This window comes from Ranitomeya imitator, chromosome 3, assembly GCF_032444005.1.
Source record: "Ranitomeya imitator isolate aRanImi1 chromosome 3, aRanImi1.pri, whole genome shotgun sequence".
Classification (NCBI taxonomy): Eukaryota; Metazoa; Chordata; class Amphibia; order Anura; family Dendrobatidae; genus Ranitomeya; species Ranitomeya imitator.
The window spans coordinates 838,220,592-838,236,637 of record NC_091284.1 but is presented as its reverse complement, the minus strand read 5'-3'; the positions used below and the strand labels follow the sequence as shown (position 1 = coordinate 838,236,637).

The window sequence follows — 16,046 nt, the reverse complement described above, 5'->3', positions numbered from 1 at the left end:
CAGATAACACAGTGATAACTCTCTGGGTACAGATAATGTAGTAGATGTCACCTGCAGTCCTATGTAACACCACAGATAATACAGTGATAACTCTGAATACAGATAATGTAGTAGATGTCACCTGCAGTCCTATGTAACACCCCAGATAACACAGTGATCACTCTCTGAGTACAGATAATGTAGTAGATGTCACCTGCAGTCCTATGTAACACCACAGATAACACAGTGATAACTCTCTGAGTACAGATAATGTAGTGATGTCACCTGCAGTCCTATGTAACACCCCAGATAATACAGTGATAACTCTGAGTACAGATAATGTAGTAGATGTCACCTGCAGTCCTATGTAACACCACAGATACCACAGTGATAACTCTCTGAGTACAGATAATGTAGTGATGTCACCTGCAGTCCTATGTAACACCCCAGATAATACAGTGATAACTCTGAGTACAGATAATGTAGTAGATGTCACCTGCAGTCCTATGTAACACCACAGATAACACAGTGATAACTCTCTGAGTACAGATAATGTAGTAGGTGCCACCTGCAGTCCTATGTAACACCCCAGATAACACAGTGATAACTCTCTGAGTACAGATAATATAGTAGATGTCACCTGCAGTCCTATGTAACACCACAGATAACACAGTGATAACTCTCTGAGTACAGATAATGTAGTAGATGTCACCTGCAGTCCTATGTAACACCACAGATAACACAGTGATAACTCTCTGAGTACAGATAATGTAGTAGATGTCACCTGCAGTCCTATGTAACACCACAGATAACACAGTGATAACTCTCTGAGTACAGATAATGTAGTAGATATCACCTGCAGTCCTATGTAACACCACAGATAACACAGTGATAACTCTCTGAGTACAGATAATGTAGTAGATGTCACCTGCAGTCCTATGTAACACCACAGATACCACAGTGATAACTCTCTGAGTACAGATAATGTAGTAGATGTCACCGGCAGTCTCATGTAACACCACAGATAACACAGTGATAACTCTCTGAGTACAGATAATGTAGTCGATGTCACCTGCAGTCCTATGTAACACCCCAGATACCACAGTGATAACTCTCTGAGTACAGATAATGTAGTGGATGTCACCTGCAGTCCTATGTAACACCCCAGATAACACAGTGATAGCTCTCTGAGTACAGATAATGTAGTAGGTGCCACCTGCAGTCCTATGTCACACCCCAGATAACACAGTGATAGCTCTCTGAGTACAGATAATGTAGTAGATGTCACCTGCAGTCCTATGTAACACCCCAGATAACACAGTGATAACTCTCTGAGTACAGATAATGTAGTAGATGTCACCTGCAGTCCTATGTAACACCCCAGATAACACAGTGATAACTCTCTGAGTACAGATAATATAGTAGATGTCACCTGCAGTCCTATGTAACACCCCAGATAACACAGTGATAGCTCTCTGAGTACAGATAATGTAGTAGGTGCCACCTGCAGTCCTATGTAACACCCCAGATAACACAGTGATAACTCTCTGAGTACAGATAATGTAGTGGATGTCACCTGCAGTCCTATGTAACACCCCAGATAACACAGTGATAACTCTCTGAGTACAGATAATGTAGTAGGTGCCACCTGCAGTCCTATGTAACACCCCAGATAACACAGTGATAGCTCTCTGAGTACAGATAATGTAGTGGATGTCACCTGCAGTCCTATGTAACACCCCAGATAACACAGTGATAACTCTCTGAGTACAGATAATGTAGTAGGTGCCACCTGCAGTCCTATGTAACACCCCAGATAACACAGTGATAGCTCTCTGAGTACAGATAATGTAGTAGATGTCACCTGCAGTCCTATGTAACACCCCAGATAACACAGTGATAACTCTCTGAGTACAGATAATGTAGTAGATGTCACCTGCAGTCCTATGTAACACCCCAGATAACACAGTGATAACTCTCTGAGTACAGATAATATAGTAGATGTCACCTGCAGTCCTATGTAACACCCCAGATAACACAGTGATAGCTCTCTGAGTACAGATAATGTAGTAGGTGCCACCTGCAGTCCTATGTAACACCCCAGATAACACAGTGATAACTCTCTGAGTACAGATAATATAGTAGATGTCACCTGCAGTCCTATGTAACACCCCAGATAACACAGTGATAGCTCTCTGAGTACAGATAATGTAGTAGATGTCACCTGCAGTCCTATGTAACACCACAGATACCACAGTGATAACTCTCTGAGTACAGATAATGTAGTAGATGTCACCTGCAGTCCTATGTAACACCACAGATAACACAGTGATAACTCTCTGAGTACAGATAATGTAGTAGGTGTCACCTGCAGTCCTATGTAACACCCCAGATAATACAGTGATATCTCTCTGAGTACAGATAATGTAGTAGGTGCCACCTGCAGTCCTATGTAACACCCCAGATAACACAGTGATATCTCTCTGAGTACAGATAATATAGTAGATGTCACCTGCAGTCCTATGTAACACCACAGATAACACAGTGATAACTCTCTGAGTACAGATAATGTAGTGATGTCACCTGCAGTCCTATGTAACACCACAGATAACACAGTGATAACTCTCTGAGTACAGATAATGTAGTAGATGTCACCTGCAGTCCTATGTAACACCACAGATAAGACAGTGATAACTCTCTGAGTACAGATAATGTAGATATCACCTGCAGTCCTATGTAACACCACAGATAACACAGTGATGACTCTCTGAGTACAGATAATGTAGTAGATGTCACCTGCAGTCCTATGTAACACCACATATAACACAGTGATATCTCTCTGAGTGCAGATAATGTAGTAGGTGCCACCTGCAGTCCCATGTAACACCGCAGATAACACAGTGATAACTCTCTGAGTACAGATAATGTAGGAGATGTCACCTGCAGTCCTATGTAACACCACAGATAACACATTGATATCTCTCTGAGTACAGATAATGTAGTAGATGTCACCTGCAGTCCTATGTAACACCACAGATACCACAGTGATAACTCTCTGAGTACAGATAATGTAGTAGATGTCACCTGCAGTCCTATGTAACACCACAGATACCACAGTGATAACTCTCTGAGTACAGATAATGTAGTAGATGTCACCTGCAGTCCTATGTAACACCACAGATAACACAGTGATACCTCTCTGAGAACAGATAATGTAGTAGAGGTCACCTGCAGTCCTATGTAACACCACAGATAACACAGTGATAACTCTCTGAGTACAGATAATGTAGTAGATGTCACCTGCAGTCCTATGTAACACCCCAGATAACACAGTGATAGCTCTCTGAGTACAGATAATGTAGTAGATGTCACCTGCAGTCCTATGTAACACCACAGATAACAGTGATAACTCTCTGAGTACAGATAATGTAGTAGATGTCACCTGCAGTCCTATGTAACACCACAGATAACACAGTGGTATCTCTCTGAGTGCAGATAATGTAGTAGGTGCCACCTGCAGTCCCATGTAACACCGCAGATAACACAGTGATAACTCTCTGAGTACAGATAATGTAGGAGATGTCACCTGCAGTCCTATGTAACACCACAGATAGCACAGTGATAACTCTCTGAGTACAGATAATGTAGTAGATGTCACCTGCAGTCCTATGTAACACCCCAGATAATACAGTGATGACTCTCTGAGTACAGATAATGTAGTAGATGTCACCTGCAGTCCTATGTAACACCACAGATAACACAGTGATCACTCTCTGAGTACAGATAATGTAGTAGATGTCACCTGCAGTCCTATGTAACACCACAGATAACAGTGATAACTCTCTGAGTACAGATAATGTAGTAGATGTCACCTGCAGTCCTATGTAACACCACAGATAACACAGTGATAACTCTCTGAGTACAGATAATGTAGTAGATGTCACCTGCAGTCCTATGTAACACCACAGATAACAGTGATAACTCTCTGAGTACAGATAATGTAGGAGATGTCACTTGCAGTCCTATGTAGCACCACAGATAACACAGTGATAACTCTCTGAGTACAGATAATGTAGTAGATGTCACCTGCAGTCCTATGTAACACCACAGATACCACAGTGATAACTCTCTGAGTACAGATAATGTAGTAGATGTCACCTGCAGTCCTATGTAACACCACAGATAACACAGTGATAACTCTCTGAGTGCAGATAATGTAGTAGATGTCACCTGCAGTCCTATGTAACACCCCAGATAATACAGTGATAATTCTCTGAGTACAGATAATGTAGTAGATGTCACCTGCAGTCCTATGTAACACCACAGATAACACAGTGATAACTCTCTGAGTACAGATAATGTAGTAGATGTCACCTGCAGTCCTATGTAACACCACAGATACCACAGTGATAACTCTCTGAGTACAGATAATGTAGTAGATGTCACCTGCAGTCCTATGTGACACCCCAGATAACACAGTGATAGCTCTCTGAGTACAGATAATGTAGTGGATGTCACCTGCAGTCCTATGTAACACCACAGATACCACAGTGATAACTCTCTGAGTGCAGATAATGTAGTAGATGTCACCTGCAGTCCTATGTAACACCACAGATACCACAGTGATAACTCTCTGAGTGCAGATAATGTAGTGGATGTCACCTGCAGTCCTATGTAACACCACAGATACCACAGTGATAACTCTCTGAGTGCAGATAATGTAGTAGATGTCACCTGCAGTCCTATGTAACACCACAGATAACACAGTGATAACTCTCTGAGTACAGATAATGTAGTAGATGTCACCTGCAGTCCTATGTAACACCCCAGATAATACAGTGATGACTCTCTGAGTACAGATAATGTAGTAGATGTCACCTGCAGTCCTATGTAACACCACAGATAACACAGTGATAACTCTCTGAGTACAGATAATGTGGTAGGTGTCACCTGCAGTCCTATGTAACACCACAGATACCACAGTGATAACTCTCTGAGTACAGATAATGTAGTAGATGCCACCTGCAGTCCTATGTAACACCACAGATAACACAGTGATAACTCTCTGAGTACAGATAATGTAGTAGATGTCACCTGCAGTCCTATGTAACACCCCAGATAATACAGTGATGACTCTCTGAGTACAGATAATGTAGTAGATGTCACCCGCAGTCCTATGTAACACCACAGATAACACAGTGATAACTCTCTGAGTACAGATAATGTAGTAGATGTCACCTGCAGTCCTATGTAACACCCCAGATAATACAGTGATGACTCTCTGAGTACAGATAATGTAGTAGGTGCCACCTGCAGTCCTATGTAACACCACAGATAACACTGTGATAACTCTCTGAGTACAGATAATTTAGTAGATGTCACCTGCAGTCCTATGTAACACCCCAGATAATACAGTGATGACTCTCTGAGTACAGATAATGTAGTAGATGTCACCTGCAGTCCTATGTAACACCACAGATAGCACAGTGATAGCTCTCTGAGTACAGATAATGTAGTAGATATCACCTGCAGTCCTATGTAACACCCCAAATAATACAGTGATATCTCTCTGAGTACAGATAATGTAGTAGATGTCTCCTGCAGTCCTATGTAACACCACAGATAACACAGTGATAACTCTCTGAGTACAGATAATGTAGTAGATGTCACCTGCAGTCCTATGTAACACCACAGATACCACAGTGATAACTCTCTGAGTACAGATAATGTAGTAGATGCCACCTGCAGTCCTATGTAACACCACAGATAACACAGTGATAACTCTCTGAGTACAGATAATGTAGTAGATGTCACCTGCAGTCCTATGTAACACCCCAAATAATACAGTGATATCTCTCTGAGTACAGATAATGTAGTAGATGTCTCCTGCAGTCCTATGTAACACCACAGATAACACAGTGATAACTCTCTGAGTACAGATAATGTAGTAGATGTCACCTGCAGTCCTATGTAACACCACAGATACCACAGTGATAACTCTCTGAGTACAGATAATGTAGTAGATGCCACCTGCAGTCCTATGTAACACCACAGATAACACAGTGATAACTCTCTGAGTACAGATAATGTAGTAGATATCACCTGCAGTCCTATGTAACACCACAGATAACACAGTGATAACTCTCTGAGTACAGATAATGTAGTAGGTGCCACCTGCAGTCCTATGTAACACCACAGATAACACAGTGATAACTCTCTGAGTACAGATAATATAGTAGATGTCACCTGCAGTCCTATGTAACACCACAGATAACACAGTGATAACTCTCTGAGTACAGATAATGTAGTAGATGCCACCTGCAGTCCTATGTAACACCCCAGATAACACAGTGATAACTCTCTGAGTACAGATAATGTAGTAGATGCCACCTGCAGTCCTATGTAACAGCACAGATAACAGTGATAACTCTCTGAGTACAGATAATGTAGTAGATGCCACCTGCAGTCCTATGTAACACCCCAGATAACACAGTGATATCTCTCTGAGTACAGATAATGTAGTAGATGTCACCGGCAGTCCCATGTAACACCACAGATAACACAGTGATAACTCTCTGAGTACAGATAATGTAGTAGATGCCACCTGCAGTCCTATGTAACACCACAGATAACACAGTGATAGCTCTCTGAGTACAGATAATGTAGTAGGTGTCACCTGCAGTCCTATGTAACACCCCAGATAACACAGTGATAACTCTCTGAGTACAGATAATGTAGTAGATGTCACCTGCAGTCCTAGGTAACACCACAGATAACACAGTGATAACTCTCTGAGTACAGATAATGTAGTAGATGCCACCTGCAGTCCTATGTAACACCACAGATAACACAGTGATAGCTCTCTGAGTACAGATAATGTAGTAGATGTCACCTGCAGTCCTATGTAACACCCCAGATAACACAGTGATAACTCTCTGAGTACAGATAATGTAGTAGATGTCACCTGCAGTCCTAGGTAACACCACAGATAACACAGTGATAACTCTCTGAGTACAGATAATGTAGTAGATGTCACCTGCAGTCCTATGTAACACCCCAGATAACACAGTGATAACTCTCTGAGTACAGATAATGTAGTAGATGTCACCTGCAGTCCTAGGTAACACCACAGATAACACAGGGATAACTCTCTGAGTACAGATAATGTAGTAGATGTCACCTGCAGTCCTATGTAACACCCCAGATAACACAGTGATAAGTCTCTGAGTACAGATAATGTAGTAGATGTCACCTGCAGTCCTATGTAACACCACAGATACCACAGTGATAACTCTCTGAGTACAGATAATGTAGTAGATGTCACCTGCAGTCCTATGTAACACCACAGATAACACAGTGATAACTCTCTGAGTATAGATAATGTAGTAGATGTCACCTGCAGTCCTAGGTAACACCACAGATAACACAGTGATAGCTCTCTGAGTACAGATAATGTAGTAGATGTCACCTGCAGTCCTATGTAACACCACAGATAACACAGTGATAACTCTCTGAGTACAGATAATGTAGTAGATGTCACCTGCAGTCCTATGTAACACCACAGATAACACAGTGATAACTCTCTGAGTACAGATAATGTAGTAGATGCCACCTGCAGTCCTATGTAACACCACAGATAACACAGTGATAGCTCTCTGAGTACAGATAATGTAGTAGATGTCACCTGCAGTCCTATGTAACACCACAGATAACACAGTGATAACTCTCTGAGTACAGATAATGTAGTAGATGTCACCTGCAGTCCTATGTAACACCACAGATAACACAGTGATAGCTCTCTGAGTACAGATAATGTAGTAGATGTCACCTGCAGTCCCATGTAACACCCCAGATAACACAGTGATAGCTCTCTGAGTACAGATAATGTAGTAGGTGCCACCTGCAGTCCTATGTAACACCACAGATAACACAGTGATAGCTCTCTGAGTACAGATAATGTAGTAGGTGCCACCGGCAGTCCCATGTAACACTACAGATACCACAGTGATAACTCTCTGAGTACAGATAATGTAGTAGGTGCCACCTGCAGTCCTATGTAACACCACAGATAACACAGTGATAGCTCTCTGAGTACAGATAATGTAGTAGGTGCCACCGGCAGTCCCATGTAACACTACAGATACCACAGTGATAACTCTCTGAGTACAGATAATGTAGTAGGTGCCACCTGCAGTCCTATGTAACACCCCAGATAACACACAGTGGCAGTAGAGGTGATGTAATTTGGGGTCCGTGTCTGACGCTGACATGTTTGGTGGTTTCAGGGTCTCTATAATTTGGGGGTCTTGGTAGAAGAAGGCGTCTCGCTTCCCAGTTTAACCCTTCGTCAGCTGGGACTGAACAGCTCGGTGTCTCGCAGTAATTACTCCGTGGTTATGGAGCTTTACAGGAGGTGAGAAGATTGTACATGTGGGAGGAGCGTCAGTGTTACAGCGGGGGGTCACGTGTTTTCTGTCACATTTTGTCATTTTCTCCATGACTCTAGTTCTTTCCTTACTTTACACTGCAGCTCCGCTCTATTAGGAGACGTCCGTGATGGAATATAGGCTGAACTGGATGGACAAATGTCTTTTTTCGGCCTTACTAACTATGTTACTATGTTACTATGTTACCAGTAACTCCAGTGTAGTCGTCCTTTCTGCTTTGTTCATGGCTCAGACTGTTCCCTGTCTCTCCCCCATGCTTTACCCTGCAACGCTGCTTGCCTACACTCTCCCTCACAGAACTTCTGTCGCTTATCCATGTTCTGTGAATAAAAGCTTACAACCTAACACGGATGAGCGACAGAACTTCTGTGAGGGAGCGTATTCGCAGAAGCTCAGCAGTCAGGGCATGGAGAGGAGAAGAGGCACCTGCTGGAAGTAGACTGAAGGGCGGGGCTGTAATACGAGGGAGGGGCTTATAGAAGGGGAGGAGCTCATTGCAGGTTAGTCCTGTTGACCCTTTTTCAGGTACCCCAGTATAGATGACTGGTCCCCTGCGGAGCGCTGCATTATGCGTCTCCCATTATGGAGCAGATACTTTCTATCATTAATTGCTCTGGACATTTCTTGTGTAGATGTCGAGATCACGAGCGGGAGGATTCCTACATTCCCTGCAGTCTGGCGCTCCTCAACACCCATCTCCAGTACATATGGACCTTCCATGGCTCCGTTCTGAAGGTACTTAGCATCCTCCTGTCAAGCAAGGGCAAGATGAAGAAGATGGATGGAGACTTGTAACATCTGGTGTCCAGTGGGTGGGGAGAAGTGGCTTTTTGCTTACATCTTCATATGTCCAGTGTATGGGGATAGATAGTTTCTTGGTTATGGTTTCTGGTGTCCAGCAGGTGAGGAGAGGTGGGTTCTTCATTATGGTCTCTGGCGTCCAGTGAGTGGGGAGAGGTGGCTTCTTGGTCAGATATTCATGTGTCCATTGGGTGGGGACAGGTGGGTTCTTGGTTATGGTCTCTGGTGTCCAGTGGGTGGGGAAAGGTGGCTTCTTGGTCAGATATTCATGTGTCCATTGGGTGGGGACAGGTGGGTTCTTGGTTATGGTCTCTGGTGTCCAGTGGGTGGGGAAAGGTGGCTTCTTGGTCAGATATTCATGTGTCCATTGGGTGGGGACAGGTGGGTTCTTGGTTATGGTCTCTGGTGTCCAGTGGGTGGGGAGAGGCGGCTTCTTGGTCAGATATTCATGTGTCCATTGGGTGGGGACAGATAGGTTCTTGGTTGTGGCCTCTGGTGTCCAGTGGGTGGGAAGAGGTGGCTTCTTGGTTAGATGTTCATGTGTCCATTGGGTGGGGACAGGTAGGTTCTTGGTTATGGTCTCTGGTGTACAGTGGGTGGTGAGAGGTGGCTTTTTGGTTAGACATTCATGTATCCATTGGGTGGGGACAGGTGGGATCTTCATTATAGTCTCTGGTGTCCAGTGGGTGGGGAGAGGTGGCTTCTTGGTTAGATATCCATGCGTCCATTGGGTGGAGACAGGTAGGTTCTTCGTTGTGGCCTCTGGTGTCCAGTGAGTGGGGAGAGGTGGCTTCTTGGTTATTTCGTTGGTGTTCAGTGGGTGGTGAAATGTAGCTTCTTTTTTAAGGTCTCTGGATGGGGAAAGGTGGTTTATTATTTATATCTTCATGTTTCCAGTGGGTGGAGGTAGGTGGCTTCATGGTTATGGTCTCTGGTGTCCAGTGAGTGGGGAGAGGTGGCTTCTTGGTTAGATATTCATGTGTCCATTGGGTGGGGACAGGTGGGATCTTCATTATAGTCTCTGGTGTCCAGTGAGTGGGGAGAGGTGGCTTCTTGGTTAGATATTCATGTGTCCATTGGTTGGGGACAGGTGGGTTCTTGGTTATGGTCTCTGGTGTCCAGTGGGTGGGGAAAGGTAGCTTCTTGGTTAGATATTCATGTGTCCATTGGGTGGGGACAGGTAGGTTCTTTGTTGTGGCCTCTGGTGTCCAGTGGGTGGGGACAGGTGGGTTCTTGGTTTTGGTCTCTGGTGTCCAGTGGGTGTGGAGAGGTGGCTTCTTGGTTAGATATTCATGTGTCCATTGGTTGGGGACAGATGGGTTCTTGGTTATGGTCTCTGGTGTCCAGTGGGTGGGGAGAGGTGGCTTCTTGGTTAGATATTCATGCGTCCATTGGGTGGGGACAGGTAGGTTCTTCGTTGTGGCCTCTGGTGTCCAGTGAGTGGGGAGAGGTGGCTTCTTGGTTAGATATTCATGTGTCCATTGGGTTATTCATGTGTCCATTGGGTGGAGACAGGTGGGTTCTTGGTTATGGTCTCTGGTGTCCAGTGGGTGGGGAGAGGTGGCTTCTTGGTTAGATATTCATGTGTCCATTGGGTGGGGACAGGTAGGTTCTTTGTTGTGGCCTCTGGTGTCCAGTGGGTGGGGACAGGTGGCTTCTTGGTTATTTCGTTGGTGTTCAGTGGGTGGTGAAATGTAGCTTCCTTTTTAAGGTCTCTGGATGGGGAGAGGTGGTTTATTATTTGTATCTTCATGTTTCCAGTGGGTGGAGGTAGGTGGCTTCATGGTTATGGTCTCTCGTGTCTACTTGGTGAACAAAAGGTTTTAATCTTAAATATTCAATAGTGGATGGAAGTTCTAATCTCTGGGGTTTAGTGATTGGATAGAGGCTATAATATCTAGGGTCCAGTGGTGGCTTCTCGGTTAAGTTCACTGGTACCAATGAGTGAATATAAGACTACTTTCCTCCGGTGGGCAGAGTGGTTGTTTTGTTGTTTATATTTTCTACGGTTCAGTGTGTGGAGAATGATGGCTTCTTGGTTATGTTCTTAGGTGTCCAGTGAGTGAGCATATTGTTATAATCTCCAGTGTCCATGTCGTGGAAAGTCATGGATAGGTTGCCATTTCCTGCAGCCAATGAATGGAAAGTAGTGAATTGTATTATCCCTCGTATCCAGTGGGTGGATAGAAGATCTATGGACACACTAGACACAAGAGATTACAGTCTGTGGTATCCATTGGGGTGGAGAGGTTATAATCTCCAGTATCAAGGAGGTGGAGTGTGATCCTTTTTGCCAGTGGTTTAGGTTATGGTGCCTGGTGATGGGGGTCAATTTAGATATATTCTAGAACTTTTCAACATTTATCATTATTAAGCAATGTTATGGATTCTGTTGATTTCCATTGGATCCTCTTACAATCTTGGGTCTAAGGTCTCCAGAGGGTCACTTAATGGTAAATCTTGGGGAAATGAGGATTGGAAATGTTGGACTTCATGGTGCCCGATTCTTTGGGAAATTGCTATCAGACATGACTGTCTACATGACGGAAGGTGGAGAGAGGCCAAATGTTTTCCCACCCATCCTATGTGTGTGAATTAATCCCCTATAAAGGGAAGAGTCAGACGGCAATATGACTCAGACCAGGATTGCATCACGATGCTCACACTGGCCATCAGCTGTCCTGACCCGAGCGTGACAGTATGAATTTCTATACAGCTGTCATGTTTGGGTCAGGAGAGGAGAGCTGACGGCAAGACCCAGCAATGCATTATGATCCTAATCCGAGTTATACGGCTGTCTGACTCTTCCCTACCACTCCCACTATGATGGTCACAACCCATTGACTATGCCATCCTGTTCTCCCTCCTAACAGCCTCATAAAACTAACCTCACTACATTCACCCATTCTCCGCTGTTTGTGTTGCAGTGCTCCAGTGCAGCTGCCATTGCTATTGTCACTGCTCTAAGTTTAATGACCATTTTTGGAAGAATACGGAATGTGGCTCAAAACCTCCAGCTGTCTGTGTGAGGAGCCCCAACATTCGAAAGAACTTCCAGCTCTCTGTATGAGGTTCCCGTGACTTTCTCTAGAACCACCAGCTGCTCATGAGGAGCCCCCCTGATGTTAACAAGAACTCCTAGATGTCCATGAAAAACTTCCAGCTGTACATGAAGAGCCCTGACCTTCACAAAAATCTTTAGCTGACCATGTGAGGATCCCTGTCCTTTGTGAGATCCTCCAGCTGTCCATAAGGAGCCCTCACTTTCCCAAGAACTTCTAACTCTCTATGAAAAGTCTCAACCTACATTAGAACCTCTATCTGTCAATAAAGTTCCCTGACTTTCACTAGAATCTCCATCAATCCATATAAGGTGTCTTGTCCTTTACAAAGATTGCTAGGTGTCCAAGAGGAGCCCCAACCCTCCTGAGAACCTCCAACTTTCCATAAGGAGTCATATCTGCACGAGAACCTCCAACTATCCATGAGTATCCCCAACCTTTAAAAGACCTACCAGCTGTCCAAAAAGAGCCCCAATCTTCATGAGAACTTCCACATATCCACGAGAAGTATTGATCTTCACAAGAACCTCTTGGTTTTAATGAGGCTCCCCAATTATATTGAGAACCTCAGCTGGCTGTCCATGTGAGAAGCCCAAACCTTCATGTGAACCTCCAGCTGCCCGCGTGATGAGTTTAACCTTCACAAGCTCCTCAGCATCTAGAGTGATGTAACTTTAGGACTGTTTGATGTGTTAGTACCGATGTCCACTGGGCCTTGGCTTTTACACATGATGGGATCTAACGTTCCAGATGTGATGGCTAAATATTTATTGTATTATGTGTACTGAATATTGGATATGAGGAAGAAGGACATCACCGGGTGCAGCCCCTCCTGGGGCAGATATGGTAATGGACAGCCACATATAAAAAGTGTAATAGCTCCTACTCTCAGTCTATGTGCACTTTTTTCTTTAGCTGACATATGCTAATAGATTATAATAAAACTGAGAGATTTGTGGGTCACTGATGGGGTGTGGACTTCACGTCGGAATTATGTCTCTCCACCAGATCTTTGCACCAGCGGGAATTATCCAGAAACACATCTAACTCCGGAGTAGGCAGCAGTCTGTGCATCACACCGTATCCTCTGCCCATTACACATGTAACCTTCATATTAAAGCATTCCTCATAATTATTACACATATTGTCCTATTCATTATTGCATTTATCCCTTTTTTTCTAGTTTTTGGTGTTTTTTACCTTTTTTTAAACTTGTGCCATTTTTTAAGTCTATTTTATGTGTTCCCTTTTTTATGTTCATAATTTTGGGTTTCCAGATGTTTTTGTCACTTGCAACTTTTAAAAAAAATGAGTTACCATTTTAACAGAATGTGCGACTTTTTGTAAAAAGCACGCAAAAAGGTTAAAGCCAAAACAGAGTATTTTTGATTTTGCATAAAATTCATGAACCACGTTCTACTTTTTAAATAATTTGGCACATAAAAATGTCAATGACTACCACAGGACAAAAAGAAGAAAACCGAAAAAACAACCCCACAACAATCTGAATATTACAGTGACTAATTTGCATATCCCTCGATGTCAGCTGCCTGTCATGAATAAATGCAAGTCCGGTATCACAGAAGATTTGCCCCCAGAGTTCTTGAGAAGAAGCCATATCGCATCCTATTATTGGATGGAGTGTCGGGGTCTTCGTTCACGGGTAGAAGACTTGTCTCAGTATTTGTGTTAGAAGAGGCATCTGACTGATCAGAATTACTGCACAGGACTGGAGACTGGGTCCAAAGCTGGAGGCTGTAGGGTTACAATCAAATAATAAGGACATCTACCCTAGATACACGTGGTGTCAGCTATTATGAGGATTACAGCCATCGGACAAAACACTGGTCAATGCGTGACTTATATCCCTCCTCCTACCACTGCTCTGGGGCCTTCCTCCTCCTCTTACTACTGCTCTGGGGCCTTCCTCCTCCTCTTACTACTGCTCTGGGGCCTTCCTCCTCTTACCACTGCTCTGGGGCCTTCCTCCTCTTACCACTGCTCTGGGGCCTTCCTCCTCTTACTACTGTTCTGGGGCCTTCCTCCTCCTCGTACCACTGCTCTGGGGCCTTCCTCCTCTTACCACTGCTCTGGGGCCTTCCTCCTCCTCGTACCACTGCTCTGGGGCCTTCCTCCTCTTACCACTGCTCTGGGGCCTTCCTCCTCCTCTTACCACTGCTTTGGGGCCTTCCTCCTCTTACTACTGTTCTGGGGCCTTCCTCCTCCTCGTACCACTGCTCTGGGGCCTTCCTCCTCTTACCACTGCTCTGGGGCCTTCCTCCTCCTCGTACCACTGCTCTGGGGCCTTCCTCCTCTTACCACTGCTCTGGGGCCTTCCTCCTCCTCTTACTACTGCTCTGGGGCCTTCCTCCTCTTACTACTGCTCTGGGGCCTTCCTCCTCTTACTACTGTTCTGGGGCCTTCCTCCTCCTCGTACCACTGCTCTGGGGCCTTCCTCCTCTTACTACTGCTCTGGGGCCTTCCTCCTCCTCTTACCACTGCCCTGGGGCCTTCCTCCTCCACTTACTACTGTTCTGGGGCCTTCCTCCTCTTACCACTGCTCTGGGGCCTTCCTCCTCCTCTTACCACTGCTCTGGGGCCTTCCTCCTTCTCCTACCACTGCTCTGGGGCCTTCCTCCTCTTACCACTGCTCTGGGGCCTTCCTCCTCTTACTACTGCTCTGGGGCCTTCCTCCTCCTCTTACTACTGTTCTGGGGCCTTCCTCCTCTTACCACTGCTCTGGGGCCTTCCTTCTCTTACCACTGCTCTGGGGCCTTCCTCCTCTTACTACTGCTCTGGGGCCTTCCTCCTCCTCTTACTACTGCTCTGGGGCCTTCCTCCTCTTACTACTGCTCTGGGGCCTTCCTCCTCCTCTTACCACTGCTCTGGGGCCTTCCTCCTCCTCTTACTACTGCTCTGGTGCCTTCCTCCTCCTCTTACCACTGCTCTGGGGCCTTCCTCCTCTTATCACAGCTCTAGGGCCTTCCTCCTCCTCTTACCACTGCTCTGGGGCCTTCCTCCTCCTCTTACTACTGCTCTGGTGCCTTCCTCCTCCTCTTACCACTGCTCTGGGGCCTTCCTCCTCTTATCACAGCTCTAGGGCCTTCCTCCTCCTCTTATCACAGCTCTAGGGCCTTCCTCCTCCTCTTACCACTGCTCTGGGGCCTTCCTCCTCCTCTTACTACTGCTCTGGTGCCTTCCTCCTCCTCTTACCACTGCTCTGGGGCCTTCCTCCTCTTACCACTGCTCTGGGGCCTTCCTCCTCTTACTACTGCTCTGGGGCCTTCCTCCTCCTCTTACCACTGCTCTGGGGCCTTCCTCCTCTTACCACTGCTCTGGGGCCTTCCTCCTCTTACCACTGCTCTGGGGCCTTCCTCCTCTTACAGCTGCTTAGGGGCCTTCCTCCTCCTCTTACTACTTCTCTGGGGCCTTCCTCCTCCTACCACTGTTCTGGGGCCTTCCTCCTCTTACCACTGCTTTGGGGCCTTCCTCTTACTACTGCTCTGGGGCCTTGGTCCTCCTCTTACCACTGCTCTGGGGCCTTCTTCCTCCTCTTACCACTGCTCTGTGGCCTTCCTCCTCCACTTACTACTGCTCTGGGGCCTTCCTCCTCCTCTTACCACTGCTCTGGGGCCTTCCTCCTCCTCTTACCACAGCTCTAGGGCCTTCCTCCTCTTACCACTGCTCTGGGGCCTTCCTCCTCTTACTACTGCTCTGGGGCCTTCCTCCTCTTACTACTGCTCTGGGGCCTTCCTCC

At 45.5% G+C, this 16,046-nt stretch overlaps 2 protein-coding genes across 4 annotated transcripts in view; one reads left to right on the top strand and one right to left on the bottom strand.

Annotated features, from left to right (window-relative positions):
• The window catches only part of LOC138671411 (protein sel-1 homolog 3-like), a 564,245-nt gene extending 550,817 nt beyond the window's left edge, over window positions 1–13,428 (top strand). For 2 of the 3 annotated variants that reach the window (XM_069759569.1, XM_069759568.1), the window contains exons 21-23: window positions 8,265–8,392; window positions 9,059–9,161; window positions 12,155–13,426. In XM_069759569.1, coding sequence (XP_069615670.1) covers window positions 8,265–8,392; window positions 9,059–9,161; window positions 12,155–12,256 — 333 coding nt within the window. In that variant the 3' untranslated portion in view covers window positions 12,257–13,426. Of the gene's footprint in view, window positions 1–8,264; window positions 8,393–9,058; window positions 9,162–12,154 lie in introns of all 3 variants that reach the window. The other variant, XM_069759567.1, reaches the window with a different exon arrangement.
• Window positions 13,429–13,652: 224 nt separating this feature from the next.
• ART1 (ADP-ribosyltransferase 1) overlaps window positions 13,653–16,046 on the bottom strand; it is a 68,907-nt gene continuing 66,513 nt past the window's right edge. Inside the window, exon 5 of the mRNA XM_069759566.1 lies at window positions 13,653–14,044. Coding sequence (XP_069615667.1) covers window positions 13,947–14,044 — 98 coding nt within the window. The 3' untranslated portion in view covers window positions 13,653–13,946. The remainder of the gene's footprint in view (window positions 14,045–16,046) is intronic.